This window comes from Gambusia affinis, linkage group LG09 (assembly GCF_019740435.1).
Source record: "Gambusia affinis linkage group LG09, SWU_Gaff_1.0, whole genome shotgun sequence".
NCBI classification, from domain to species: Eukaryota; Metazoa; Chordata; class Actinopteri; order Cyprinodontiformes; family Poeciliidae; genus Gambusia; species Gambusia affinis.
Genome location: NC_057876.1, coordinates 14,904,585 through 14,932,229, shown reverse-complemented (window position 1 = coordinate 14,932,229; position 27,645 = coordinate 14,904,585). Strand labels below are relative to the sequence as shown.

The window sequence follows — 27,645 nt, the reverse complement described above, 5'->3', positions numbered from 1 at the left end:
ATTTACGTTCTTGAATTTTTCTCTCTACCCTTGTTATGCGATTTTAAACTTTCGATATGCTGTTTTTCATAAAGGGACAAATGAAAATGTTTTTCCACTTAAAAGGATTTCCACTCATCCCATTTTATTTGGAAGTTACATGTTTCTAAACTAACCAGCAGAGTTATGAGATCAAGTTGCCTTCACTGCAACATAGTATATTTGAGATTGTAATGGATCTTTAAAAGCCAAAGGTAGAAATCCAATCTAAAATAATACTTTCTAAGCTTAGAAAAGCCACCTGACATAACCCAGTCATAATAGGGTTTATTGAGGACATGTTACAGTTCAACAAAGTGTTCTATAAAGAGCTTAAAATGAATGTGTTATGAATGGATAAATACTGCTGCCTATCACAAACTACACAGAGAGGAAAAGCCAAACAAGCATACAATTGTTCCAAAAACAAGATTTTATTAGTGAACAACATCTATGCAGAATACAAAAAAAATCTTTAAAAATATAAATTTCACCAGTAAACATAATTCATTCAAATGCTATCTCATTCAAATGCTATTTGATAAATGCTATCAAATAGGCTGTCTACAGACAGCCTATTTGTAAAAGATACTGTATATATAATAAATAAACAAAATAAGAATCCAGCTCATTCTGCAGACTATATTTTGTGTAGCACTCAGTTGCTCTACAAATAATGAAAGTAAAAAACTGTAGCATGTTGTTTACAAAAATAAATATATAGTTCAAAGCTTTTTCCCTACCTATGACATGTTGGCTGAGCAATCACTTCTATTCCTTTCAACCCACTTCGTCCTAGAAAAGCCAAACCAACAAACCAAGGTTTGACTTTGAGGGATACATGGAATACATGTCTCCCATGTATACATGTATATAGATATATATAACAATTATACCCAGAACAATGATAATGTTCTGAGTAGAAATTCATATCCAGCTCTGAACATGATTGTAAAATAGATCTCAAGCTGTCTTTGGAGATGGAGAGCATGAAGATCATTCAGATTTTTTTTCCAAGTTGCATAATATAAACATATAATGAGTGTGTATAGTAAAAAGAACAATTGTTTATCCTCCTTCCTAAATTAAAATTATAGAATAAATGTCAGAAAGGATTTATCAAGGTAACATTGTTTTTTTTTTTTTGTTTGTTTGTTTTATTGGGGGGTACTTAACATCAGTTGGATCAAACTACATTTTGTACCAAATTTAAAAATGCATAAATTTTAACCGTATTGCAGCAAGAAATCTTACTAAAAGACATAAACGGAGTTACAGATTCATGTTTTATGTGCTGTATCTGTAAAAATGCTTCCAACCATTCGTGGTAATTGGGTCTTGCATTAACATTTAATGAACTCAGCATTAGAGCCTAGATCATTTAATAACTATGTGGGTAAGCATGAAGTGTTTGAACAATTTTTTTTTTTTTTTTACTTTTGTGTTGTTGTGCCTTTAGAAGACCTAAAGTAAGCAACTGACAGGCCCCAGTGGGAGAACTAATCCGCGTTGAGCAGAGGTGGCTTTAAAATGTCAAATCAAATCCCTTTCCCCCATTTCACTTCACAAAAGTCCCGTTGGCACATACTTCCATTTGGCAACAGTGCTGTATGTTTTTCTGAACCATAGCTACCCACGTGTATGTTTATGTTAGAAATCGTTTTCCTGCATCTTTGTTATGTGTGTGTGTTGGGCAGCAAGAAAACTCTTTGATGCGCCTTTTGTTTTTAACCAGTAAACAAAAGCATCTCCAGTAGCAAGCTGCTAATTACTGAAGTCGCAGGGATGAGACACAGTGCCATAGGAGCAAGGTGGAGCACGACTGTGTTGAGCTCACATTTCTGGACACAGGCAGAATTAAGGGTATGGGTCAGTGGCTTAAAGGACTAACTAGAAACTGACTGGAAACAATGTTATCTTTGTTTTTTTAACTGAACTGCTGCACAAATACACCATATCCATGTGTGTTGCTATTGTCAGATTTGATCAGATGAATTCAACCCCACTGGGATGGAGGTGAAAACGACTGGGATGAAAACTTTTAGTTGTTACTGGTGCTTTCTCTTCATCTACAACAAAGATGGAGAGAAAGCACATTTTAACCGACAGAAAATCAGCTCCTTGCAACATTAAACATGAACATAACACTTCCACATGGAATTTGATTGTTAGGTTTAGCCATTGACTGAGCATTGATTCCTTTCCATCCCACATCCTTCCTCCAGCTAAAAGAGAAGCATGTGCTCTATTTGTCCCCATAATACCTTTGCTACCTTTCATTTATCTCCCTGAGTAATGTCATTAATTAATGTGTGCACTCAGTCATTGCTACTTGCTGCCCGCTTTCATGCTTTCCTTTGCAAATCCTTCATTAAAGTGATTTCAAAGCCTGCTCATGGACGTGTTGTCAATATTTATGGAATATTTACAGCACAAATAACTGAGTTATAGACCTAGATCTTTATCATTAAATATTTATTCAAATAGAACAGATTTTCTACTTAATTTACTCAATGAATAGAGGAAACATGTTCATTCTTTACATCCATCATTTTGGTTATCTTGCACTTTTTGTTTAAGGTCAAACTGCATGTAGACACAGTTTGAAATTTACTTTTTACTGCTTTTTGTTCAGTGCTTTCTTTTGACTGATGTCAAAGAAGGCAACATTACTCCAGCTGTTGCACACACTGAATGGCAGCATAAGAGCACCGATCAGAAATCAACTTCCTGAAGTCCAGATCAGAAATCAACTTCCTGAAGTCCAGATCAGAAATCAACTTCCTGAAGTCCAGACCAGAAATCAACTTCCTGAATGTGCCTAAACTCTGCAGTTTAGGCACATTCAGTTACAATGAAATATAACTAACCTTCCCAAGGCTAAACAATTTAACTTTAAAACTATAAATTGTAGTTTCTTACTACTCATAGAGTTTTTGAATCAAATAATAATGCAGCTCAACGCCTCATTGCAATCCCCCTGTTTTACTGCGGTACAAATTAATGCAAGAAATTGTTCATCAGCTGACGATTAAATCAGCTACTAAACAGTCAAACTATGACACAAACCATTGTAATCTCTTCTTCTGTTGTAGTAAAGAAAACAGAAACCTTTGTAATCTCTTCTTCTGTTGTAGTAAAGAAAACAGAAACCTTTGTAATCTCTTCTTCTGTTGTAGTAAAGAAAACAGAAACCTTTGTAATCTCTTCTTCTGTTGTAGTAAAGAAAACAGAAACCTTTGTAATCTCTTCTTCTGTTGTAGTAAAGAAAACAGTATGCAAAATTACCAGAAAGACAGAAATTGGACAGGCCTGTTTCTGAAGGCATTTGTATGAATTAGATTCTTGTTTTCATTATTTTTTTAATACAATTTATTTTAGTATAGAATGATCCTTTATTGTCCTTTGTAATAAAATGTGTTAGTATCAACATCAAATTGACAAATGGAAACACTCTGTGGCACAATTAAGCAAATATAGTACATAAATATAATGGAAACAGCATTCAGTATTTTTCTTGGTATCAGTATCAAGTGTGAAGTTTTTGCATCATTCTACCTCAATTACAGCCTTAATCATATTGAAAAAGTGTTATTTCCAGGAACATATTACCAAAGGCACATTTGTTTCTACCTTAATTGCCTTTCATCTTGTTTTCCACATCCTTATGTCTATTATTTCCACATTTTTTAAATTTTCTTTTTGTTTTTTTTTGTCTTCAGTTTGTTGCACATCCCAACTGCCAGCAGCAGCTGCTGACTATTTGGTACGAGAACCTACCAGGCCTGAGGCAGCAGTCCGTCGGCGTGAAGTGCTGGACAGTCCTGGGGGTAACCGTAGGTCTCCCCTTCCTGGCTATTGCCTACTGGATAATGCCATGTAGCAAGGTAGGATCTGACAGCAACAGCAACATCAATGTAAAAAAAAGTGTGGAACACTTTTGGAAATATTGTTGTTCCTATATGCAAAGTAACATCTACTAGAAACATTTGTCTTGGTGTTTTATCATGTTGGTGCACCTGTAGTAAGGAAATATGGGATTGTGGACTAAAGGTTAACATTAAGGTTATCACAGCTGTTTGTCATTAGACAGTCTAGTTCTGACAAAAACAGAATTAGAAATAGATTGCATGTAGACATTATCAGTACCAACAATTTTGCATTGTGATATTTTAAAGATCTAGCATTATTGTTCTGCTTGTATAATCTGCTGCCTTAGGAAACTGTAGTTAGTATGTTAAATGTCCAAACGTTTGACAGTAGAGGTTGGAAAAACAGTTCAAGCAAGTGTGGCTTTTTGAAAGGATTGCAATGAGAAAGTCTATTCTGAATTCAAAGACTTTTGAAGCAATGTCTGTTAGATATATGAGTCTGAAATAGAGAGCCACAGCTGTAATATACAGTATTATATTTAAGAAATCAACATACTTAGGATCTGTGCACCTTGCAGTCACTGATTCAACATGAACTCCTTTGTATACCAAAGTATTTCAGAGTCAAATGTGAGTTTGTTTGACAGGTGGAGTTTGGGTGAAACCGGATCATGCAACCAGACTGTGGATTTAAACACAGCAAATTGAAACAGAATAGGTGAAAGTGCTGAGACCCAAGGTGTTGCAGTGGCTCATTCAAAGCTCTTATCTCAAATTAATTGAAATGCCTTGCTGGGATTTTAACAGAAAAGCTCTGCAGAAACTAATGCAATTTGTGAAAACCTTAATTAGCTGGAGCTTTGATATAAAGAAAAAAAAAGCACCTTTATTCTGAACAGAGTGAGAGACGGAGAAAGTCAAACAGAAAATTGCTACTTCAAGTTGTTGCTACTATAGATGTTACTACATGGTATATCATCATGGGACATTCTTAATTTTACCTTTAATTGTTGGTATGAAATGTCACCAGCAACCAATAAGAGAAGAAGAAAAGCAATATATATAGAAAAGGCAATTAGTGAGGGCTTTGTTGGTGGCAGAGTTGTTTTTATTTTGTTCTACAAACAGCAAAATAAATGTGTGGGGGCGTGCATGGGGGTGTGTGCATGTGCATGTGTGTTTATGTGTTTTTAAAGTAATTTAACAGCTGGCACACTTCTACTGGTCTGGTTGGTTGAAGCTAAGCTCAAAGATAGTGATGGACTAATGGTTCATTCAATCATCTTATTTTTTGAGAAGATTTTCCTCTTGTACACATTTAACTTTTGATATGGTTCATGGATTCCCAGTTTGTGTACTAGAACAAATCTTCATCCAAGGTGTACGGTGCTGTGATGAAGACATGATGGATTTTGGTTTTTAAAATCTGTTATCCTCCTTCATGTTGCCAAACAGCTTTTATTGAAGTGACTTCTTGATTCTACAAGTCTGACAGTAATTAGGCTAGTAAAATTGCTTTAAAAAAATCTGTAAATAACATTTGGTATGTAACTAAACAAGGGGAATAGTCACTTTTTCTTAATGGACCCGGGTGGTTTGCATAGCATTTTTCTCATTCTAAACAAAAATATAATTTGAAACCTGGTATTTATCCATCCATCCATCGTCTTCCACTTATCCGAGGTCAGGTCATGGAAGCGGGAGGCCCAGACTTCCCTCTCCCCAGCCACTTGTTCCAGCTCCTCCGGGGGAATCCCAAGGCGTTCCCAGGCCAGCTGAGAGACATAGTGTCTCCTGCGTGTCCTGGGTCTTCCAAAGGTCCTCCTCCCGGTGGGACGTGCCTGAAACACCTCACCAAGGAGGCGTCCAGGAGGCATCCTGACCAGATGCCCGAGCCACTTCAACTGGCTCCTCTAGACAAGAAGCAGCAGCAGCTCTTCTCTGAGTCCCTTTTCTCACCTTATCTCTAAGGGAGAGCCCAGACACTCTATGGAGACAATTCATTTCGACTGCTTATATCCGTGACCTTGTTCTCTCGGTCATGACCCAAAGCTCCCAACCACAGATAGAACGTACCTCAACCAGCAAACTGAGAGTTTCGATATTTGACTCGACTCTCTCTTCACCACGACAGACTGGTAGAGCCCCCGCTTCCCTGCAGATGCTGTGCCAATCCGGTCCATTTTTCCCTCATTCGTGAACAAGAACCCCAGATACTTAAACTTCTCCACTTGGGGCAGGACATCCTCCCCGACCCAGAAAAGGCACTCTACCCTTTTCCGGCTCAAGCCAGTGGTCTCAGAGTTGGAGGCACTGTTCCTCATCCTGGCCATTTCAAACTCGGCTGCGAACTGCTGCAGTGAAAGCTGTAGATTACGTCCTGATGAAGCCAATAGGACCACATCATCCGCAAAAATCAGAGATGCGATCCTAAGGCCACAAAAACAAATCCCCTCAACACCTTGGCTGCGCCTAGAAATTCTGTCCATGAAAGTAATGAACAGAATCTGTGACCAAGGGCAGCCCTGGCGGAGACTGCACACACTGTTGTTCTCTGATCAGGACACTAATTATTGAAACTTGTGGATGTGTTTGTTGAAGTGGAGCAACTGAGGTGAGAACATGAGTGTCCTCACGAAGTCTGGAAAACCAGCTTTTAACAGATTAAGATGTTTCCCTTGAGGTTTAAAAATGACTGACTTCTTTCTTTTTTCATTACAGTGCCAAAGGCATTTTATCACACGTTCTTAATTTTCCATCAAGGAAATTATAATTTGTGGAGTGACAATATTGCAAAGGCCATGCAGGAACTCTGCAAGCAGTTATGCAAATCTGCTCATCATGCTGGATAATCCTCTACCACCTCATCATCAAGTGGGGAATGCATGCATGCATGTGTGCGTGCAAGCCTGTGTGTAAGATTCACAGACCGTGTTGTGGACCACCGGTTCATGCCTGGTCTTTTACTGATCAGTGTGTCATTTTGCAGGCAGTGAGAGCAGCTGATGTCGAGTGTTTGAGTGAGAGGATGGCGAGTGCTATACAGCTGAGAGATTCCTCACCACTGAGACAGGATATTCAATCATGACGGACTGTCTGCATTTGAGCTCACTGTGTCACAAAAATATTTGTGTACGTGTGTGTGCGCGTGTGTATGATTACTTTTAATTATGAATCAGCCAACCGATGAGGCTGGATCTGACAGTCTGTAATTTGTGACGCTGGAATGTGCACAAGAAGCAGTGCACTAAAATGAAGTGTTGATTTAGGGATGTAGAGGCTGTTGTTTATTAGTATTAATTATATCATTCTGGTAGCTAGATTTATCAGTAGTTTTGTAAAGACAAAACTACCTTAAGGGCAGAAGGACAACTACTGCAAAACAACAATCTGAAAAAGCTAGATGGATTCTTGTATGCACTTTGATCCTCAGGTTTTTACATAGATTTTTAAATTCGAGTTGGTTGATTTGGCCATTCCCTCAGTTTTATTTTCTTTCTTTGAAATCATTTTCTTGGCTGACTTCAGGATTGTTGTCTTGTTGAAAAATGTACCTTTGTTCATTCTGAGATTCTTATTGTTTCAGTACATTTCTCCATTCATCCGCTACCATCATGTTCTCACTATCAAATTCACTGCTCGTCTTTTATTTTTAGGATGATATTTGGTGCCTTTTGTCCTCCATTTATTGGGTGTGCAGTGACATCCAAAGTCCAATTTTGGTCGCTTCTGACAAGACTATGTTGTTCAATTATTTCAACTCGTTCAAAAGCTGTACAGCAAACTTTAAACAAGTTTTAACTTGTTTTCCCTTCAGCAGTGGAGTCTTGTGCTGTAAGTTACTTGTTATTGAAAATTGTACCTGCTAATTCCAAGTCTTAACGGAGAAATGCTTAATATTCTTTTGCTCATGGACAATTCTGTTGATTATTCTTTTGAATCCACTTTTATAGATCTTACCCTATAAAATAATAATTTTTGTGATAACAATAGCATTGTATTTTCTCTCAGTTTAGACAAAGTAGTTAAGATTAGCTCACATTCATAGGGAACTGGGTTACTGTGCTGGCTTCTTGATTTCCTGCGCCTGTAGCTGCTCTCTTCTTCATATGTTCTGTAATTATTCCTCTGTGTCAATGCACTGGATCACACATTCATAATTTATTGAAGTAATCTTTTTGATTTCTTTGTGTGTGTGGATTACTGTAGTTATTATTAACATAGAATACTGTTTTTGTACGGGAAAACTGATTTGCACAGTATTTTTTTTATCTGTATGGTAGTTGAATTTTAAAATGAGATAGCTCATTTTAAATCTGCAGAGAAGCTTTGAAGTTTTTATATTACGTTTTTGTAACGCCTCATCAAAAACAGCTAACGATACTGATTTTATGGAAATTCAGCACAAATATTATTTAACATTTAAGATGTAATTTTCCTTTTATTTACATTTCTATTGAATGAAGTAAGAAATTCCACATAGAGAGCAGCTAAGTAAAGAGAAAAAGAGTGACTCTTATGTGAACTGGTTGAAGCCTCCAGAGATGAGTCTTAGGTGTTTTGTCAAGGATTAACTCGGTCTCTGTTTGGCTAATTAAGACAGGCTGGGTGTGTGTGAGGAACATGGACTAAATAAAAATAGGTTCTGCTGGAATTATGGCGGATTTGCTGTCCTTGGAAAATAATTGCAACACAGTAATTACAGAAAGACTCTCTGTTGATGGTGATTATGAAAGCAAACAAAAATCAATGATATGCTAACATTTGCAAACAGTTTAACATTTGTGAACATTCATCCAATTGATTTAAAACACAAAAAGTTTAAGTTTAAGTTTGCAAAGTGAATGTTCTTAACCTTTCAGTTTTGTCTGAAGAATTTAAATCACATACAGTTTTCTATAACAGTACACCTCTTATTTGGTGCAGGTGCAGGGACAAAGGCAGGACCTTCCAAAGCATAATGTAGGTGGTAGCTGATGGCGCCATGTTCTGGGATCAAAACTAAATCAAATTTCCAACAGCATGTGTTAACTCCAGATCTGTGCTCCTAGGTAACTTGATTATTTTCAGACAGAAAAGGAAAAATACATTATGAAGTCTCGTTGTTGAAAATTACTGAAACAGAAGGAAGGAACTGAAATAAAAACAAAGGTAATTACCCCCATTTCATTGTGTTTTCTATCACGTGTTTTATATTCATATTACCAGCTGGAACATACAAGATTATGAAGATAATATAGATTGCTAGCTTAAATTTTTTTATTGACATTGTTATAAAAATCCTTTTCTTATAGCACAATTTTAATCAGGTGCGTTTGACTATAAATACATTGCAAATGGTTTTTTTTTTTAATTATTCCAGCAAAAGATACTTTTTTTCCCCACCATTCTCCACCATGTAAATGAAACATATGTACATATACAGCATATAAAGTAACACTTCATGGCCTGATCTTAAAATGATGCAAGAACAGCACACATTTTGCTAACAAACATTTATGACTCCTCAATGCACATCAGAAATTAGAAAATATCTGTTGATTTTACAAATTCTTAAGTTTATAAAGTGCTGAGCTTTGTGCAGTGTGCATAAACAACTTAAAGGTTAAGACCTTTATGTTTTAACACAAAGGTTAAAACATAAAGGTCTTAATCTTTATGTTTAAAACCTAAACATAAAGGTTTATATTTGTTGATTTTACAAATACTGGAAGTTATAAAGTGCTGAGGTCTGTGCAGTGTGCATAAACAACTTAAAGGTTAAAACCTTCATGTCCCTGAGAGTAAATTTGTTTTACACACAGTGCTCACACATGTACATTTACCAATAATGCTATTTCTGTTACAGTCAGTGCAGGTTTTAGTGCCACTTGATATGTCAGAGAGCCCTAAAGCTTCATTATGGGTCTATGATTCCTCAATTCATAAACCCACATACTTTGCGGTTCTCATGCATCAAAAGAATAAAAGCCTCGTCAGGGTTGGCCGTCTTATGAGGCTGACGGTGAAGTTGGACCTGTTTCTTTAATGCATCAGCAAAGTGAAATGAAGGAGGCCAGATCTTTAGATAAAGTTTTACAGGGTTAAAAATTATCAGGCAACCTTTACCTGCTTGATGTAGCAGTGTGTGTTGCATCCATTCACCTTCATGTGTTACTCTGCATAGAGCGGGTAGAGGTGTCCCGTAGGTAGTTAATATTGAACACAGCAGGTTATGAGACTGGCAAATGCTGAGATCCCAGAGGTCTATATGTGGCTGCGAGTGTGAGCATGTGTGTATTTATAACCACTAACATACTGCAACCCTTGTGGTATTTTTTAACACTTTTTGCTCAGTACCTTCCAGCCTTTCCTCCTGTCCATATGGTGCTTTTCTGTTAACTGTTGATTGTTTGGCAGTGAGTTACTCTGGCATTGTTGCTTGGAAAACAGATCATTGAATCAGAACAGCTGCTGTTTTCCTGCTAAGATGGGTTTGTAGTGATGCTTTCCATCTATTCATCTCTGAGGACCAGAATGTATAACTCCTCAGAAAGGCTGAGTTACCTGAGGAAAGATAAACAGATCTTGTGTTTGGCTTCAATTTTAATAGTTGGAAAAAAATGTTTGAAAGGTTGACTCCTAGGTAACTCAAAAATTTTAAAACATTCCTATTGCGTTTTTAAGACATTTTATTCAACCAACCACAAATCCAAACACAACTGAACAAACTAAATCCTGTTATTTTTGCCTCCAGCTCGGTCAGATCCTTCGCAGTCCCTTCATGAAGTTTGTGGCTCACGCCGTCTCCTTCACCCTCTTCCTCGGCCTGCTGGTCGTCAATGCTTCAGACCGCTTTGAGGGTGTGAAGAACCTGCCCAACGAGACCATCACAGACCACCCGCGACAGGTTTTCAGGGTCAAAACCACACAGTTCTCGTGGACAGAGATGTTGATCATGAAGTGGGTGTTGGGTGAGTCGAATAATGCACAAATATACTGAGATGCACAAATATATATATATATATATATACACTAGATGTATGCAAAGTAAGAGAGTGTAGATACCAAACAAAGGTTTGTTTAAAACATGTCCTTTGTAAATGAGTACAGGTTCTCTTCAGGGTCAGAAACGTTTTGCCCGACTTTCAGATATTGCATAATTAAAATTTTTTACAACCACACACCAACCAAGTGGATAAAAGACAAGGTTATAGTTGTACAACCAATTATACTCTTTCATCTTCCAAAGATCAAACAGAGGTTACTGCCAGCATGGATTCAGTCCCATTCTGACTTGCTGAAGCAGTATTCATCCTGAGTCTTAATGATGAGCCTGGAGGGAAAGTTTCAGGTTCACCCGAGATGTTGTGCTGAGGAAAAATACAGAGAGCTGGAGAGAAGCAGAAATGAGGGGAAAAGTTTGAAGTGGCTGAAAGAGAAAGATAAAAAAAGGAGTGCACAAGAATGAAGCGTGTGGCTCACCAAAAGACAGGCATGAGGAAAGAAGAAAATAGAGGCGAATGACAAAGACAAACTCAAAGGATAAATAGCCCATGGCGATATCTGTCAGACCTCAGCTGCTTCCCATCTGCTGATATTCTTCCTCCCGTTCATTCACACAAAACAACATTACAAGTGTGGTTTGTCCATGTTGGTTCTCATATGGTCCTGCTTTTATTTGCTTATGTGTAATAGCATCATTCGTCCCTCTTACATGCTCATCTTTGGCAGCAGCTGTTTGTACAATTGTGTGTTACCCCAAATGTGTATGCATGTGTGCATTGGCACAGAGGCCCGTGGCTTAGTTGCTGCATAATTTCATTCGCAGCCATGCTTTTGTCATCCAGTAATTGTGAAAGAGATGGTGCCGATCAGGGTTTCCTTTTCACTAGGCAATTTTCCCCTTGTTTGGCTCCGTCTGGAGAGACACATAATGGGTTCGCAGCAAAGAATTTGGCTTTCAGATGCACATGTCTGCGTGTATACACCTGAGCATCAAATAGCATCTCTTAAGTGGTTTTGTGTGAATGGAAAACCTTTGTTAGCAGTTTATTTAGATTTCTAATTTTGTGCTTTTTCATACATGTTCATCCCTAAATTGATAGATTTTACTACAGCTACCATCAAAAGCCTTATCACCCTCATTAAATGAGATACTGATGTTGACTATAGCACATTTCTTCTCCTTTAGGTATGATTTGGTCAGAATGTAAGGAGATTTGGAGCGATGGGCCCAGGGAGTACATCATGCACCTGTGGAACGTTCTGGACTTTGGCATGCTGTCCATCTTTGTGGCGTCCTTCACAGCACGTCTCATGGCGTTCCTGAAGGCATCAAAAGCCCAGCAGTATGTAGACATGCATGTGCCAGATGAAGACCTCAGCAATGCCTCACTGCCTGATGAAGTGGCTTACTTCACTTACGGTAAACAGTTGACACACTGTGGGAAAAAAAATGGCAATAGTATAAGCAATGTTTATTTCAACCGTTTGCTGAACTTTCTGAGTTGGTTATTTACTGTGATACATGCATTGCTAATACAAAGGTTCAAATCAGATATGTAAATGTCACAAATGCAGAAATATCTCAGCTTTTGACCAGAAACATTTGCACCTGGTATTACCATGCATATCTATGGCTCGGATAGCTTGTAGACAGCTTTCTGCAGACTTCTGACCTATTTTTAAGGTGATTTTTTTAATAATAAAAAAAAAAAATAGGTCCAGGGTTTAAGTAAAAGAGCATCTAGCAAAGTAAGTAAACTCCTTTCACAGTGAAAGGCAATGCAAATGTTACTACAGTTACAGGAATTTGATTTTGTCTTAGCATTGATTGAATGAACATGAAGCATTTTAAAGATAGAGTCAATTCAGCTTATAGCCTCTCAAGCACTACCTGTTCTTAATGATATTGTTGCATCTTCATTACGCCTCGCCATTCTCAATATATACTACAAAGGAACTAGGCATTGAAGTTGCTTCACCCCTGAATTGGCCCTAGAGGTAATCACTTTGCCTTAAAATGTTGGATATGCTACGGTGACTCAGATTTTCCTTTCTCTCCACCAGGCTTTAAGCACAGACCAGGACTTCTGGTTGATCACTGTAAATAGGCAGAGTGGAGCAACAGCAGCATAATGAGCACACCTTAGCTGCAACATTTATTTTTGTGTAAAAATTTGGCACACAATGAATGTGTCACAGAGTGACGAGTTACAATCTACTTTTGAGATTCTGCTAGATGTGCATTAGAAGAGCTTTATAATTGCTCTTTTGCAAAGCAAAATGATATGGATGTTGCTTATTAATTGATATGCAGAGCATGACGTGCCAGGTGTGGCCTGCTTGTGATTCTATCAACCAAGTGATCACATTCAAAGCTGTATATTATTCTATAATGTGAACAATGATTAGAAAGTATATTTAGTGTTACTTAAATTTATGACTACAACCAAATATCTGTGTGAACATTTACCAAGTAATTAATTCATTGATGGTCCCCAACATATTTATGTAGCAAAAGGCCTGCAGGCTGCAAGTAATGTGCTTATCTGCACGAGGAAACTTCACTAGTGCTTCCCCCTGCTGGCCGGACTTTGTCATGACAAAAGACTCGATTTCTCTAAATTGATACTGACAGATACAACAAAACTATAGATTTATTATATTCAGCATTTATAAGTTGAAGGTTAACATTTCTATTCAACACACTTCCCTTTGACTCTCAGCTTATCTTCATTGCCTTCTGTCTTGCTGTTCTCCTTTTGTCCAATTAAAAAAATTACTTTTACATTTTTGTTTAATCAATTCTTTCCCCCCCCCCCCTCTCCCTTTATTTGCTTTTTAACAACGTTTCCAAGCATTCATTTTCATTCACACCCTTTTACTGAATATTTGCCTGCTCTGCAATCAGATGCATGAGAACCGTAAAAGCAATCAATATGCACATAAGGACAATGGTAAAATGTACAGCAAGTTTGATTCAATTTTAACCCTTTATCATTTTGCAGCCAGCAGTCCTACAGGACACAGAGCCATTGCACATGTGTATTAATTCAGGAACAAGGGGATAAATTGATGGAAAAAACATTGCTAGCAAATTAAAAATACTCTACAGTCACTCCCTGTTGCTTTTCAATGTGTTTTTAAGAAACATATATGTCTTGTGATCTTTTGAAGTGATTATAATTAACTTTTTTTTGCTTTTTGCAGTAATTTCTAACACTTCACTCTTCTTGTCCAGATCATTTTCAGGACACTTCTTTCTCCTCAGTTTTTGTCTATTTGCCCACCTGATTTGACCTACAAAATATTCAAGCTGAAAAAAGTTTAAATAATTTTATTTAACATTTTTTATATAAATAATTTTGTTAATATATTGTTTTCTGTTTTTAGGGTTAGGGTTAGGGTTTGATCTATTTTGATCTATTTTGTGTGCCTACCCTTATATATGTATGAAAGCTTTAGTTGATCTGAGTTGAAAACTAGTTCAGTATCATGTCTTGACATTACATTTTAATTTTATTTATGTGTCATAGTTTTCTTTTTATCCCTGACAGTTCCTCCTCTATTATTAACTTTTCTACCTTCCTAATTTTTAAGTGCACTACTGAATACAGTCATGGTCAAGAAGAAGGAGCAAAAAAAAAAAAGTATAAAAAGTCCACAAAGCAATTGAAAACTACTCAAAAACATCAATTTAGAAGACAACAAGACGGTTTTATTCTTGACGAAATATCTAAAGATACTAAAGGTTAGTCTACAATCCTTGAAGTTTTTTACACAAATAAATTTCTGCCTTTCTTCTTCAGCCAGGATCAAGTGGCGCCCCTCTGACCCTCAGATCATCTCAGAGGGTTTATACGCCATTGCCGTGGTGCTGAGCTTCTCGCGCATCGCCTACATCTTGCCAGCCAACGAGAGCTTCGGCCCGCTGCAGATCTCTTTGGGTCGGACGGTCAAAGACATCTTCAAGTTCATGGTCATCTTCATCATGGTGTTTGTGGCCTTCATGATTGGGATGTTCAACCTCTACTCATACTACCTTGGGGCCAAATACAATCCAGCTTTCACCACGTGAGTTAAGCCTGGCAGTGAGACTAGTTTGACATGTTGGAGGTTTAATTGCCTTTATTGTTACTGTACTTTGAGAAAGTATTGCCCCTTACAGATTTCTTCTGGTTTTCTTTAGAGCTTTTCACACTTAAACATGTCAGGTCATTACATTTTTAAATTGTGACTTCCTGTCACTGATGATCAGAGAATGTCCAACCAAGAAAGATTTGTAATTTTTTAAATACTTTTTGACATCGTTGTGTTCCAGAAGTATTCAATTTGTGCTCAAACTGTGTTATTACTGCACAAGGTAAAAAATAAACTGAAATCTTAAAGTTATGGTGCTCTTACAGAGGAAAGGTCAGTTTTTATTCCTTATGCATTAAAACCAGACCACCTGGTCGCATCATATAAGACCTAAAGTTCCGCAATAATATATCTAATGATATATATACAGGCAGCTTGGATCTTGGCTTTGTGTCACTGCTTTAGCTGCAACAAAGATAATTGCCATTTAGTCATTACTTTCTGGTCTTCAAGGTTCTGCTTTATCTTAAAGTGAAAAACAAAATTGGCTGATTGGAATTGACCTCTGTGAAATGAATCAGAATTTAAAAAAATTGAAATATGTAAGAAATTTCCAAGTGAACTAGAAATTTAAAAAGGTTAATATCACTTTACATCAGCCTATATTTGAACATGTGATGGTATGAACCAGAGATGTTTTAGGTGTCTTTTTGGTTAAAACAGCTTGGTCCTCCATCATCAATGTATTTGGTTTGGCATCTTTGGACCGTATTGATTAATACTATCATATTTTACATTCTGCACAATGTCACTTTCCTCCAGCAGGTCTATGATGTGTTTTAAACAATTTGTGGGAAAGCTGAAGTGAGGCAGGTTGTTTATTTGAGAATTTTAAATTGCAAAGAAGCTTTCAGCAACACTCATAGTGAACTGTAAAGGCATTAATTTGTTTAAGTGTCTATTCCTCTTCTGATTATTGTCTGCCATTTCAAACTGTTAAAGTGTTTACTCTTTAAAGGCAGCAAAGCGTAAAGCCATTTATGTTTGCATTTTTCGGACATCGTCTACAAAGCCAACATTTATAAGGGAGAGAGTTTTCCGATAGAAAAGATGTTCTGCAAAAAATTTAACTTTTACAAGAATCAGATATTCCAACATCTCCTATAACATCAGTTATTCTGCCTCTTACCTCTGCGTAGCTTTTTGTGTTTCCCAAATATCCGACATTGTCGATATCGGATATTTGTTTTAAGATATCAGTGTTTGGCTGCTAACATAATGTTTCTGATTATTATCACTCAGATTTGACAGAAAATACCCTTTATATTTTTCCCCGCTACGTATCATGCTTTATTTTCTCCAAGGAAGAGGAGATACACCCAGACAAATTTATTGACACTTCTAATGAAAATGTGCAGAAAGCGTTAAAATAAACATGTATCTTATCACAGTTGCAGAACTTTAAACTGTATAAAGAAAAAATAGAAATACCTTCTATCATAATCTTTTTTTTGATACTATATTTACTCTGGATACTTCTGAAAGTATTAAAAATTACATTAAAAAACTGATTAAAATAAAAAATAAAAAATAGTACATTGTACAATATTGAAAGAATTGAGATTGAAAAATTAGCTGCATTCCTTCAATGGATTGAATATGGAAGTAAATATGTGCCATCAGAATTTGAATAAAAAATACCTCTGAAATTTGAATGTTGTATATTAGTGCTTACTTTTTCAGTATTAAAATAAATTCAGAATATATTTTTAACCTAAAAAAAAATTCAATGTCATTATTTTTGCAGTAAAAAAAAATTCGGTGTAATTTTTTTTACATGGTTGCAATTTTCAGTTATTAAAAAAATTCACATTCCTATTTCAAAGTGATCAAATTTTCAATATACATATTTTTCACAGTTTAAATTTTCAGTGTTAAAAAATTCAGCATATAAAAAATTCAACTTTTCAAAATTCAAATACAATATTTTCGTTGTCCTCCAATTCAACTTGCTCAAATTCGCCGTCTCAAATTCAGCGTCTAAAAATTCGCTGTCTCAAATTCAGCGTCTAAAAATTCGCTGTAAAAATGGCCAAGGTTACTTCAGGTCACAGACATTAGCAATGGATGTCCGATTCCAACATCCACCTAATCACGTGACACAACCGTCATATTGAAGAAATACCAGCATCACCCAGGCTGGCGACCATGGAGGCGAACGCAAACCCAACGGTGAGTTTAATGCTTTCATATTTCTATAGTATATTTTATTTTGTGCATGAAGTTTGATACATTATCTTAAAGCCTGATTTAAAACACGGGTTGGGCCGTTGTTAATCTTACAAATTGTAGATTTATTTGTGTTTTATATAGTTTCTATAATTTTAATGAGAGAAGAGCACAGTAGGATTGCCATCCCTTTCAGAATACGGAATCGTCCCGTAACGAGACGCGATTTTTTCGGTATTTCTGTATGTCCGACAGTAACGCCTATCACATGCATATAAACATTTAGTGTAACAATAATTACAAAAATAAAACACAAGACATGTTAAGCTCAGCTAATGTGGCGGAGCTAGTAAGGACCCCAGAACGCTTTGGACCATTGATGATGTCACGGTTGCCTAGAAACACTAGGGTGCAAAAGAGGGTTAGCAGTCGTGGTGAGCCGCTCTCAACCTGCGTCTTTTTCGTCCTCAACCGATACTCTACCATGTCCTAGCAAAGATACAGGAGAGGGAAGACACACATGCCAGGCTGAACAGTGTCAGTGAGGATGAATGCTAGCAATTTTTTAAAAAAAATTAAGAGGGAAACTGAAGAAATTATACTGTCTCTTTATTCTTTAAAACTTATGGTACTGCAGTTTTAGTTTCTCTAGTGAAATAGAATGACACTTTCCATCTGCTAGATCCTTATTTTAATTTCTGAAAGGTGGGAACCCTACAGCACAGAGCTTTCCTGAGTAAAAGTGATCATTCTCATGAAGTGTAAATTTCTTTTTAACTAATCCTTTTTCAACTGCTACTTTGTCTTTTATATATTTTGTGACTACAGGGTAGTCAGGATGCTATTGTTGAATCTGCAAGCCACTTACTTAATTTACTAACTGAAAGACCACGGAGTGGAGGAAGAGGAGACATGATGAAATTCTGGACTGGATGGGAAAATCTGCCAGCAAGTCTGTCTGTGGAGATTGTTGGTGGAAACTACAAAACACTAAGAATTCCTTGTCACTACTGGAATTACAACTCTTTCAGTGAGGATTTTGTAGCATGCATTTCCTCTACGCAGTCTGGCTTTGGCTTGCTTTGAGTGATCGACCTGTTAAAAAATTAAAATAATCTACATTTAAGCTGTAGCAGTTCTTTGTTTGTGAATCAGTTTGTTAAAACAAAACGGTTTTGTTGAAATGTAGAATCAATTCAATTTTCTGATTTTGTCAGATCACAAGTTCAATACATATGTTTAAATGTGATCATATGTATTACTCATTAGAGCGACAACATTGCTGTTACTCTAATTTCTCTAGTTTTGTCAAATTCAAAACTAGAGGAACTAGAATAACACAATGTTCAGAGTAGATATTTCATTTCTCTGAGTCAGTACTGTTTGTACAGGCAGTTTTAAATATGAAACTGAAATTGTTTTTTTATGCAAAATTTTATTGAATGTACTTAGATGAGTTCATATATGCTTTAGGTATTAGAAAATAAACAACATAAGACAAAACATTTTCAGATTCTTATAATTCAAGTAATGTAAAGCAATACAACAATGTACAAATGTACCTAATGGGTTCCTTTTGAGTAAAGAAAAAAAAACAAACAAATTACAAATTTAGAACATTTTTGTTCTCTGACATGTCTACCATAAAAGCACTAAAATTCACCTCTGTGGTAACATGATCAGCATTTTGCTTTACATTTCATAAATGGTGAATTTTTAAACTGGCACGGAAGCGTATTGCTGTCACAGGAAAAAAAATTGAGCGCTATCACGTTATAACGTCATATGTATCTTATTAAAATGTGATAGTTATCTTGTTAAAACATGATTGCCTTCTGGTGATTTTGGTTGCTTGGTTACAAACAGCCGTTTGCCGTTATTCAGCTATTGTTATTAAATAAAAATCTGAACATAAAATGTTCAGCAAATACATCTGAGCCTCCGTTATAATCTTAATAACCTCTGTCAAGGCACCGTGGGGTTCAGGAATTGGATGATGTGTGACCAAGAACCCAGAGCAGGTTAGGAGTCATGTTGCTTCAGTTCGAAGTGGGTGATTGTCCCAGCCACTGCAGAAAGTATCCAGATCATCCTGCAGACATGGCAGGAAGACATAATGGCAACAGAAGAGTGCTTCATTTGAAATGTCCAGGTATCCCTCTTCTTTAAGGTAGTGTATGCGTCATAATAGATGCATGTTACAGCCGTCCACAGATCTCTCCACAGTCGCTCAGTCCTTCAATTATGGAGTAATAAACGATTAAAACTGCCCTTCAAATCTCATCATATTGAAGACCACACAAAGCTAATGTTACTATAGACATTCAAAAGCATCACATATTGAAACTTGTCATTTGTACAAACCTTTGATTGTGCACACTCTTCCCAGATATAAAACTGCTTCTTCCTGCTCCAAACGATCACTGAGTCTATCAAAAATATGATTCAGCAAAAGTTCCTTGAAAAGAAAAAAAAAAAAACATTTAAAAATTGTCAGTAAAATAAAAAAGTATTTTGACATCAGTAGGTCAGCATTGAGAAGTCACAGTAATCTAAATTAAATTATGATATTTAATCTAAAATAAGTTAACAGATGTACTTACAAGCATATATTTTCTTGAAAATTAGTTAAAATCAACTGAAAAAACAAAGGCGGTTGTTTATAGTGTTGCTAGGTAACAGAACGAGGTTTTAGGCAAAGTAAAATAATGTAAATTAATATTGTATATCAACAATTGTCAGATAAGAGAAGCAGTATTTTGGATGATGTTGTAATGAAGTCTCCTGAACAATACGGTAGCTGATCAGAATGGGGTTGTTGTTATAATTAATGTCGGAAAGTGTTCACAGCCCTCTTTGAAGCACACAAGGCAGCCATATTAGCGGTAGCATCTCCTGAAAAATTACGACTTTACTAAGACTGCCTGTCTCAGTCTCACCTAAGACAACATACAAACAACCCAGAATGTCGCCACCCATCAGTTCTCTTTAAAGATTCTAGACTTGACCCAAGTGGTATTTCTTTTGAAATAAAACTGGGGAAATTGGACGTGGGACAGCGGGAGGGGCTAGGGGTGCTAGGAGGTAGCGAGATGTAATATGCCGGCACTACACGGTGTAAGATTAACAACGGCCCAACCCGTGTTTTAAATCAGGCTTTAAGATAATGTATCAAACTTCATGCACAAAATAAAATATACTATAGAAATATGAAAGCATTAAACTCACCGTTGGGTTTATGCGTTTCCATGGTCGCCAGCCTGGGTGATGCTGGTATTTCTTCAATATGACGGTTGTGTCACGTGATTAGGTGGATGTTGGAATCGGACATCCATTGCTAATGTCTGTGACCTGAAGTAACCTTGGCCATTTTTACAGCGAATTTTTAGACGCTGAATTTGAGACAGCGAATTTTTAGACGCTGAATTTGAGACGGCGAATTTGAGCAAGTTGAATTGGAGGACAACGAAAATATTGCATTTGAATTTTGAAAAGTTGAATTTTTTATATGCTGAATTTTTTAACACTGAAAATTTAAACTGTGAAAAATATGTATATTGAAAATTTGATCACTTTGAAATAGGAATGTGAATTTTTTTAATAACTGAAAATTCATGTAAAAAAATTACACCGAATTTTTTTTTACTGCAAAAATAATGACATTGAATTTTTTTTTAGGTTAAAAATATATTCTGAATTTATTTTAATACTGAAAAAGTAAGCACTAATATACAACATTCAAATTTCAGAGGTATTTTTTATTCAAATTCTGATGGCACATATTTACTTCCATAATTGAAGCACCTAAAATTTAAATTTAGCACCTAAATTTACACTAACAGTAGATTTATTGTTCAAAATGAGTAATCTCAAATTAGTTTAACAACTGGTTAACAACAAAAACACAAGTTTAGTTGGGCATAAATTCAGGCATTAAGGTCTGAGACTTTTCATATATCCAGGCTGCCAACACATTTGACCTTATTTCTATTTCTATGTTCACTTTGCAAATATGATCTTCATAGTTATGCAAAAAGTGAATCTTCCTACTGATTGGCAAAAGTCATATCATTGTACTACTATAATGTTTAATATCAAATTTTAACTTGCCACCTTTTTACTTTCTCTTTCTCTTTGTCAGCTAGATCAGCAAAACAGGGTGTATACCTGTGTTTTTAGTTGAGTTGCTGATTTCTTTAACTTTTTTATCTGATTCATATAAAACAACAACCTAGCTTTGCATGTTCACTAATACTCTTTACTTTATGCACTATGTCAAGCTGCTATAAAGTTTAAGCTACTTTATAGTAGCTTATAGTAGCTTGAACTATTTTAAACAGTTATTGTTAAAACCATTTGTTTAAATTGTCAATTCGGATGTACATTGGGTCAAAATTCAAAATCTGATTTCAAATATCATTATTCTCATATCCTTCACCTATCAGTTATGTATACAATGCAAAAAAAATAAAATAAAATAAATAAGTATATGACCTCACTAATCTTTATAATCACTTGTTATAACAGGGGGCATAAGAGAAATTGTACTTTCTTGTTCTAACTTACAGCCATAGCTGTGCTGAGTGGGTGCATGTACAGTATCTCGTCTGCAGAGTCTCTACACCGAGTGGCTTTGTGTTCTGCTTGGCTACCTGCATGGAGCCAAATATCCAGACAATGTGACGAGCAGACAGAAAGAGCAGAGAGTTAACTGACAGCAGCGCACACAGACAGGCAGAAACAAGGTCTAATGGAGTTGGAATTGAGTGTCAAAGAGATCGTGGCCACAGACCGACCATCTGACATTAATGAAGACTTCTCACAAAGCAAAGAACAAGCACAGCACAGATGTGCAGCTTTAGACAGAAAGAAGTGTAGAATCCGGTCTCTTCTCTGTTTTAGAGTTTCTTCCTCAAAGAAGGTTGTGAATTTTGCTCAAATAAGACCGTGTTAATACATTACTGACCTTTGTGAGTGTCTATATTTCTCCTGTGTAATAAGGTTGATGATATTCAATGGATTGCTCGGTCTACCTGTACACCAGTGTCAAGGAGATTTTCACTTTTGAAGAAATTGATATTGTCTGTTTTACCACTAGGGGTCAGTCTGGTATTAAATCTTATCCAGTGGCATGTCAGAACAAAGTATCTGGAGGCAGGCATGCAGAGAAAGAAATATATTTTTTCATATGCATATCTGCATATGTAAGACAATATATACATTTTTGTGTTGTACATCTAACTGGAAGATTTCAGAGGGGCTTTTTGATTTTTTTTAGCATAATATTCACTAATTAGAAGAGGTAGAATAGCAGCTGAGTGTTGATAATAGTAGTGTAACAGTGTCAAATCTGTCCCTTTTGTCCTTTATTCTCTTGCAAAGAAACATGTCGCAGTGTCCTGTTTTGTAGGCGTGTGTGTGCGCGTGCGTGTGTGTGTGTGACGTCAGATATCTGAAAGGGCACGTTTGATGGAGGGATGAAGAACAGCCCAGTCTGATAGCTCTCATTCATAGAAGGGGGGCGCCAGGTGTAGGAGGTAATGATACCCCAGGAGGGACAACTCGGGCTGGATGTTGCAGTGAAGGAGGTGAGATGGAAGAAGGGAAGATTAGCATAAAAAAGTGAGGCCGACACGCAGATTTCACTCAAATAGGCTCACACTAATAAAAACTCGCACATGAACGCACAGCTTGATAGAGCTTAATGAAGACTGAACCACCCTTACACAGAAACTGGGAATAGCTTGAAGACGCTTCCGATCACAGAATTCAAAATGTCCAGATAAGATGCTGTTATCTGTATCTTATTATGCTCTGTTAAGAGCCCATACACTAGTCGGTGCATACTTGTTCTTGCTGTTCTTCAGAGTTTGTGTTGCTGAAGTAGCTGCATATGTGCAAAATAATCTTCTGATGTTTACTGACAAACACTGACAAAGAAATTGATTTAGGCAGATCTTTTACACTCTGGTCAGCTGTGCGTGACTACATGACACACAAAAGAAAGATGGACTAAACAGAAGACATGTGACAATATGAAAAAATGGATAATCCTCTCTTTAAGTTAAACAGAAGAAATATGAGAATAAATACAGAAATACCTCTGGGTGCAAAAATGTAAGGCGACAAAGTTAATTAGGAAACGGAGGAGAAAGATGGAGGGAAAAGGAGGGAATGACAGATGAGAGGAGAACCACAGGGAGCGATGCAGAGGTGGATTGGCTCTTTGTTCAGGCAAAATGCAGGAGACCTGCCAGAATATGTAGACAAAGGAAGAAGAACAGCAAAGAGGGGATGAGAGAAGGTCATGCAGACTGAGCAACAGCCATACATCCTCACAGGATTAGCACAGATTTAAGCGTAAGCATTTGGAAAGGTGGGAAGAAATCAGGACGTAAGCTTTGAGTATGTTTATTGCCAGCTGGCTCTCGGTGTTCATTTTATTCTGTAACATTTTATGTGACACAAGCTGCTATTTGAATTTTGTTTTCGTTTTAGTGAAACAATTTTAAAAACACCCTGTAGATATTGATTAAAGCAGACAAGATTTAATTCATGGCAAAAAGATTTTTGCTCTCTAACCTTGTTAAGCACTTTAGTCTTATAATGTTTACCACCTGCTTGACAGACTATTGTGATAGATCACATAAATAAGTTATGGATTTAGCTTTTCCTTTGTAGATCTGCTATATGTTTTGGGTTATTGTTCTACTTGAAGGTGAACTTCCATCTCAGTCTCAGATCTTTAGAAGAAAAGCTTCACGGCAACAAGGTGCTGGGGAGCGGTGGGTTCAGGACGAAGTGCAATCTTAGTTTTCTGCTTCACATACCGTCTTGTAATTAGGTAAAGGAAAGCTGAGTTTTGGTGTCACTGAGTACCAGCCTTATTATGTTGTCTCCTTTACATTTACAAGGGTACTTCTTTCAGCTATGGGTTACTTTGTTTTGCTTATCTATGGCAAGATATGAGGAATCTTCAACTAATAGTTGTACTCTGAGCTTTAGATCACTGCAGCTTCTCTAGATTTAATGGCCTACTTGGTTCCTTTTATGATTCATAATTCAACAGTATTTTCACCTGACCTCACTAGGTAGCTTAGGTTTCATGGTGTTTGTTTACTTTGGTTCTCCTGCAAATGTCAGATAAATTGATAGAAAAGCTGTGTTTTTATTGGAATAATTACAACCAGGGGGAGGATACAGCACTGACTAGATAAGTGACTCCCAAGGAATATGGTCGTACTAAGTTTTATTTAGGGTTAACAGAATAAATGGGATTAAACACAACTACACAACACTCCTTAACGTTTTTATCTGCAAATATCTATGAAAACCTTGAAACCTTGTCCTCCCACTTGACAATTGCTTTCTGCTCTTTGTTTATCTGTCACTTTAATTTCCATTAAAATACATGAAAGTTTGAGATCGTTGCATTGCAAGTGCTATTGCAAAGCACCATGTACACAATTCAATTATCTAAATAATAATCCCACCAAAGATGGATGGCAATGTGTCTGTTGGGAAAAACCTTTCTCAGTAAATTCCTATCTTGGAGTTTTCCTAGTAGACCATGTATTCTGCAAGCCTAACATTTTGATTCGTACTTTGACGTCAGCTGTTGCCCTTGAAAACATTGGTTTCATCTCAGTGAAGCACAGAATGAAAACGGGGGCCACACCGCTCCATGCACATGAGGTACATAAACCTCTACGGTTTTTGTTGTGTGTCTTTGTCTAGATGCTTTGTCAGTATTTATAAAAGGGAGGACGGAGCTGTCAAGCTGATGGACCGCTAAAGAAAATAACATGAAAAAAGTAGTAGCTAACTGAATTTACTTTGAACAACGTTGACAGACGTAAACAGATTTCTCCTATTTTTTCAAAGAAGGATAAATACAGTTTGACGTTACAAAGCAGTGTCCTCACAACCCAAGTGTAATGTGGACTTTTTTGAGGAAATGTAATTAAAATAAGATTATTCTTAGGAATACGAATTTCTTATTTTTGGTTGGATGGATGTTTTTGCAATCAATCCACTTCTCTTTACATGCCTTAAAATGAAAGTTTAGTTTCTTCATGATGATGAATAAGATACCAACTAACAAAGAAATCCTGACTGACTTGCACTCAAAAGTGGACCAATGTTTTAGATTACATATTTGATGTCTGTGATGATTCTAGTTGACAGGAGGGTCTGCCTCTCCTCTTGTCATTTCTCCTCCCTCTTCATTATATGTCCGTTAGTCTCTTATCTGTCTCTCTGTCTGTGTGTGTGCTCACCCATGTGGCTTCCTGGTCCCCGATGGCTTACCTGGTGCAGCTGTTGTTCATCTCCTCATTACTGCTCTGTTTATCCTCGGTGGGCTTTTTTCACTTTTCACCATAACGTTAGGCACGCCACTGGGAGCTGAAGTCAGCTTCCAGTACTCTTCCAGCACACCCAATGGCCAATCAGCCACCATCTCTTCAGCTGCTCTTTTAGTCTTTCCGGGAGGAATCGATATTCTCTATTTTACGTTTGAGTCAAATCTTTTTCATATCCTTAAGGTGAAATAATCTCTGAGTGACCCAGAAGAAGCAGTAGCAAAGCTCTGCCATGAATCAGTGGATCAAATGATTCTAGTCACCCTGCCTTTCTTTTTTTCTGCCTTTGTAATATGTTTTACAAAATGTTATTAATCATTTAAATGATTCTATCACAATTCATCTGAACAAGGAAGCCTCTGAATTCAAAGTCAGTCATCTGAACTTGGTCACTTTTAATCTGCTCCCACTGCTAAATGCTCTTGACTGTCATTAACCTTGACTGTTACCTTAAATTGCCTCCGATACGATGTTATTTATTGGTAAAAGCTCATCATCCCATAAAAACAAGTTGGAGCTTTAGTTTGAGTCCTCGCTGTATGTTGTCTGTCACTGTCAGAGAAAATCCTGTTACTACAGAAAAGCCCAGACATCCAGCTGACCTCTCTGCTAGGTGTATCTTGACCTAGATGACTTTTTCTGCACCTCTTTACACCCACAAGCCATTTTTACTGTATTTATCCAGCAGGCAATCAAGTCATGAAAGAGTACATTATTGGATTTTTAGCAGCAGGCATAGCCTTATCGGCCTCTTCTTCTCTGTGGCACTGCTTGCCTCTCTATTGCCTAGTAAAGCAAGACATCTCCTTCCCTGTATTGATCCAAACTAAATACTAATTTCCCATCTATAAATGTTTAATAGCAGCCTTAACTCATCTCTCCATCTATAAACTGCCTTTCTGTGAATCATAAAGTTCAAAAAAGCTCTGCTATCAGTAGCTGGAACAGAGAGGTTATAGACAGATCGCATGGTGAGGTTCAAGCTACTTCATGACAAACTGGAAAACTGTTCATAAATGAATGGCTGACATCGAATTGAGGGAATAAACTCCTCATTGTGTTTGAATCAGTCATAAAAAAACAACTCCTGTGTTGATTTAGCTCAAAGACCCTCTTTGCCCTGTGGTTCTGCCTGTCAGGCCTCGGTCTCTCATTGAACTTACCAACATGGTTGAAAAAGCTTTAGACACCTTCTTTTGTAAACATGGAGCTGCCTCACAGTGTGAAAGTTTATTCTTACTTTTATGTCTGTCAACTCAGATCAGTTGCTTCTGAGTTTTTACCTTTACTCCTGCCACCCAACCAGGCCATTGATATAATTCATTGGAGGCAGGGCTACCAGTACTTTGTAGCTTAAATTCAATCCCCTCTGAATACGTTATAACTCTCTAATTTGGGCCTTTCAACGTCATCATCCTGGGAAACAATGTGGTCACCCTCCTGTCATGTATAAAGATTTATCTCTCAACTTTGTCATTATTTTTTCTTTCCCCAAGTTTCTGGTTGTTGTATCATCTGCCACTGTTTCTGTGTGTTCATGCACTGGTGGCTTCCTGGTTCCTGACACAGCTGTTGTTTGTTTCCTCATTACATACATGACATTGTACCTAATAACCGAGACGCAAACTGCATGGCCCAGGGATGCAAATACAAGATTTAAATGTGTTATTAGACAAAATAAATGAGAATGATTGTAATTTTTTGGTGGAATATTTTTAGTTCACATAATGATTTAAGGGGTGCACTGAAACAGATTAATGGGTTGATGAGTTAGGCAGGGCCCAAAGCAAGAGTTTTCAGTGTAACAACAGTGGCTTTTGTTAATCTGATTAGATCTGATGGTAATTTTAGCTGTACGCCCATTCAGCACTGAGTAATCTCAAATCAAATGAAGTGGAAAAAACTGACTGATTTCACAAGAAAATTTCCATGAGTGATTTATGTTGTCAATAAAGAAGTAATATTACCAACCCAAACGTCATACAAGTAAAGTCATTGCAGTTTTTAGAACCAGATTTTAGAACAAAAAGAAAAAGTTCAGCTTTGGTTTAAGCTGATTAGAACACATTCTCACAAATTATTTTTGGAGATTAAAGCAA

General features: G+C 36.8%; 1 protein-coding gene across 2 annotated transcripts in view; it reads left to right on the top strand.

Annotated features, from left to right (window-relative positions):
- Positions 1-27,645, top strand: part of trpc7b (transient receptor potential cation channel, subfamily C, member 7b) — a 61,458-nt gene that overhangs the window by 14,315 nt on the left and 19,498 nt on the right. For both annotated transcript variants that reach the window (XM_044126343.1, XM_044126344.1), the window contains exons 4-7: positions 3,741-3,905; positions 10,627-10,843; positions 12,064-12,297; positions 14,684-14,948. In XM_044126343.1, the coding sequence (XP_043982278.1) occupies positions 3,741-3,905; positions 10,627-10,843; positions 12,064-12,297; positions 14,684-14,948 (881 nt within the window). The remainder of the gene's footprint in view (positions 1-3,740; positions 3,906-10,626; positions 10,844-12,063; positions 12,298-14,683; positions 14,949-27,645) is intronic.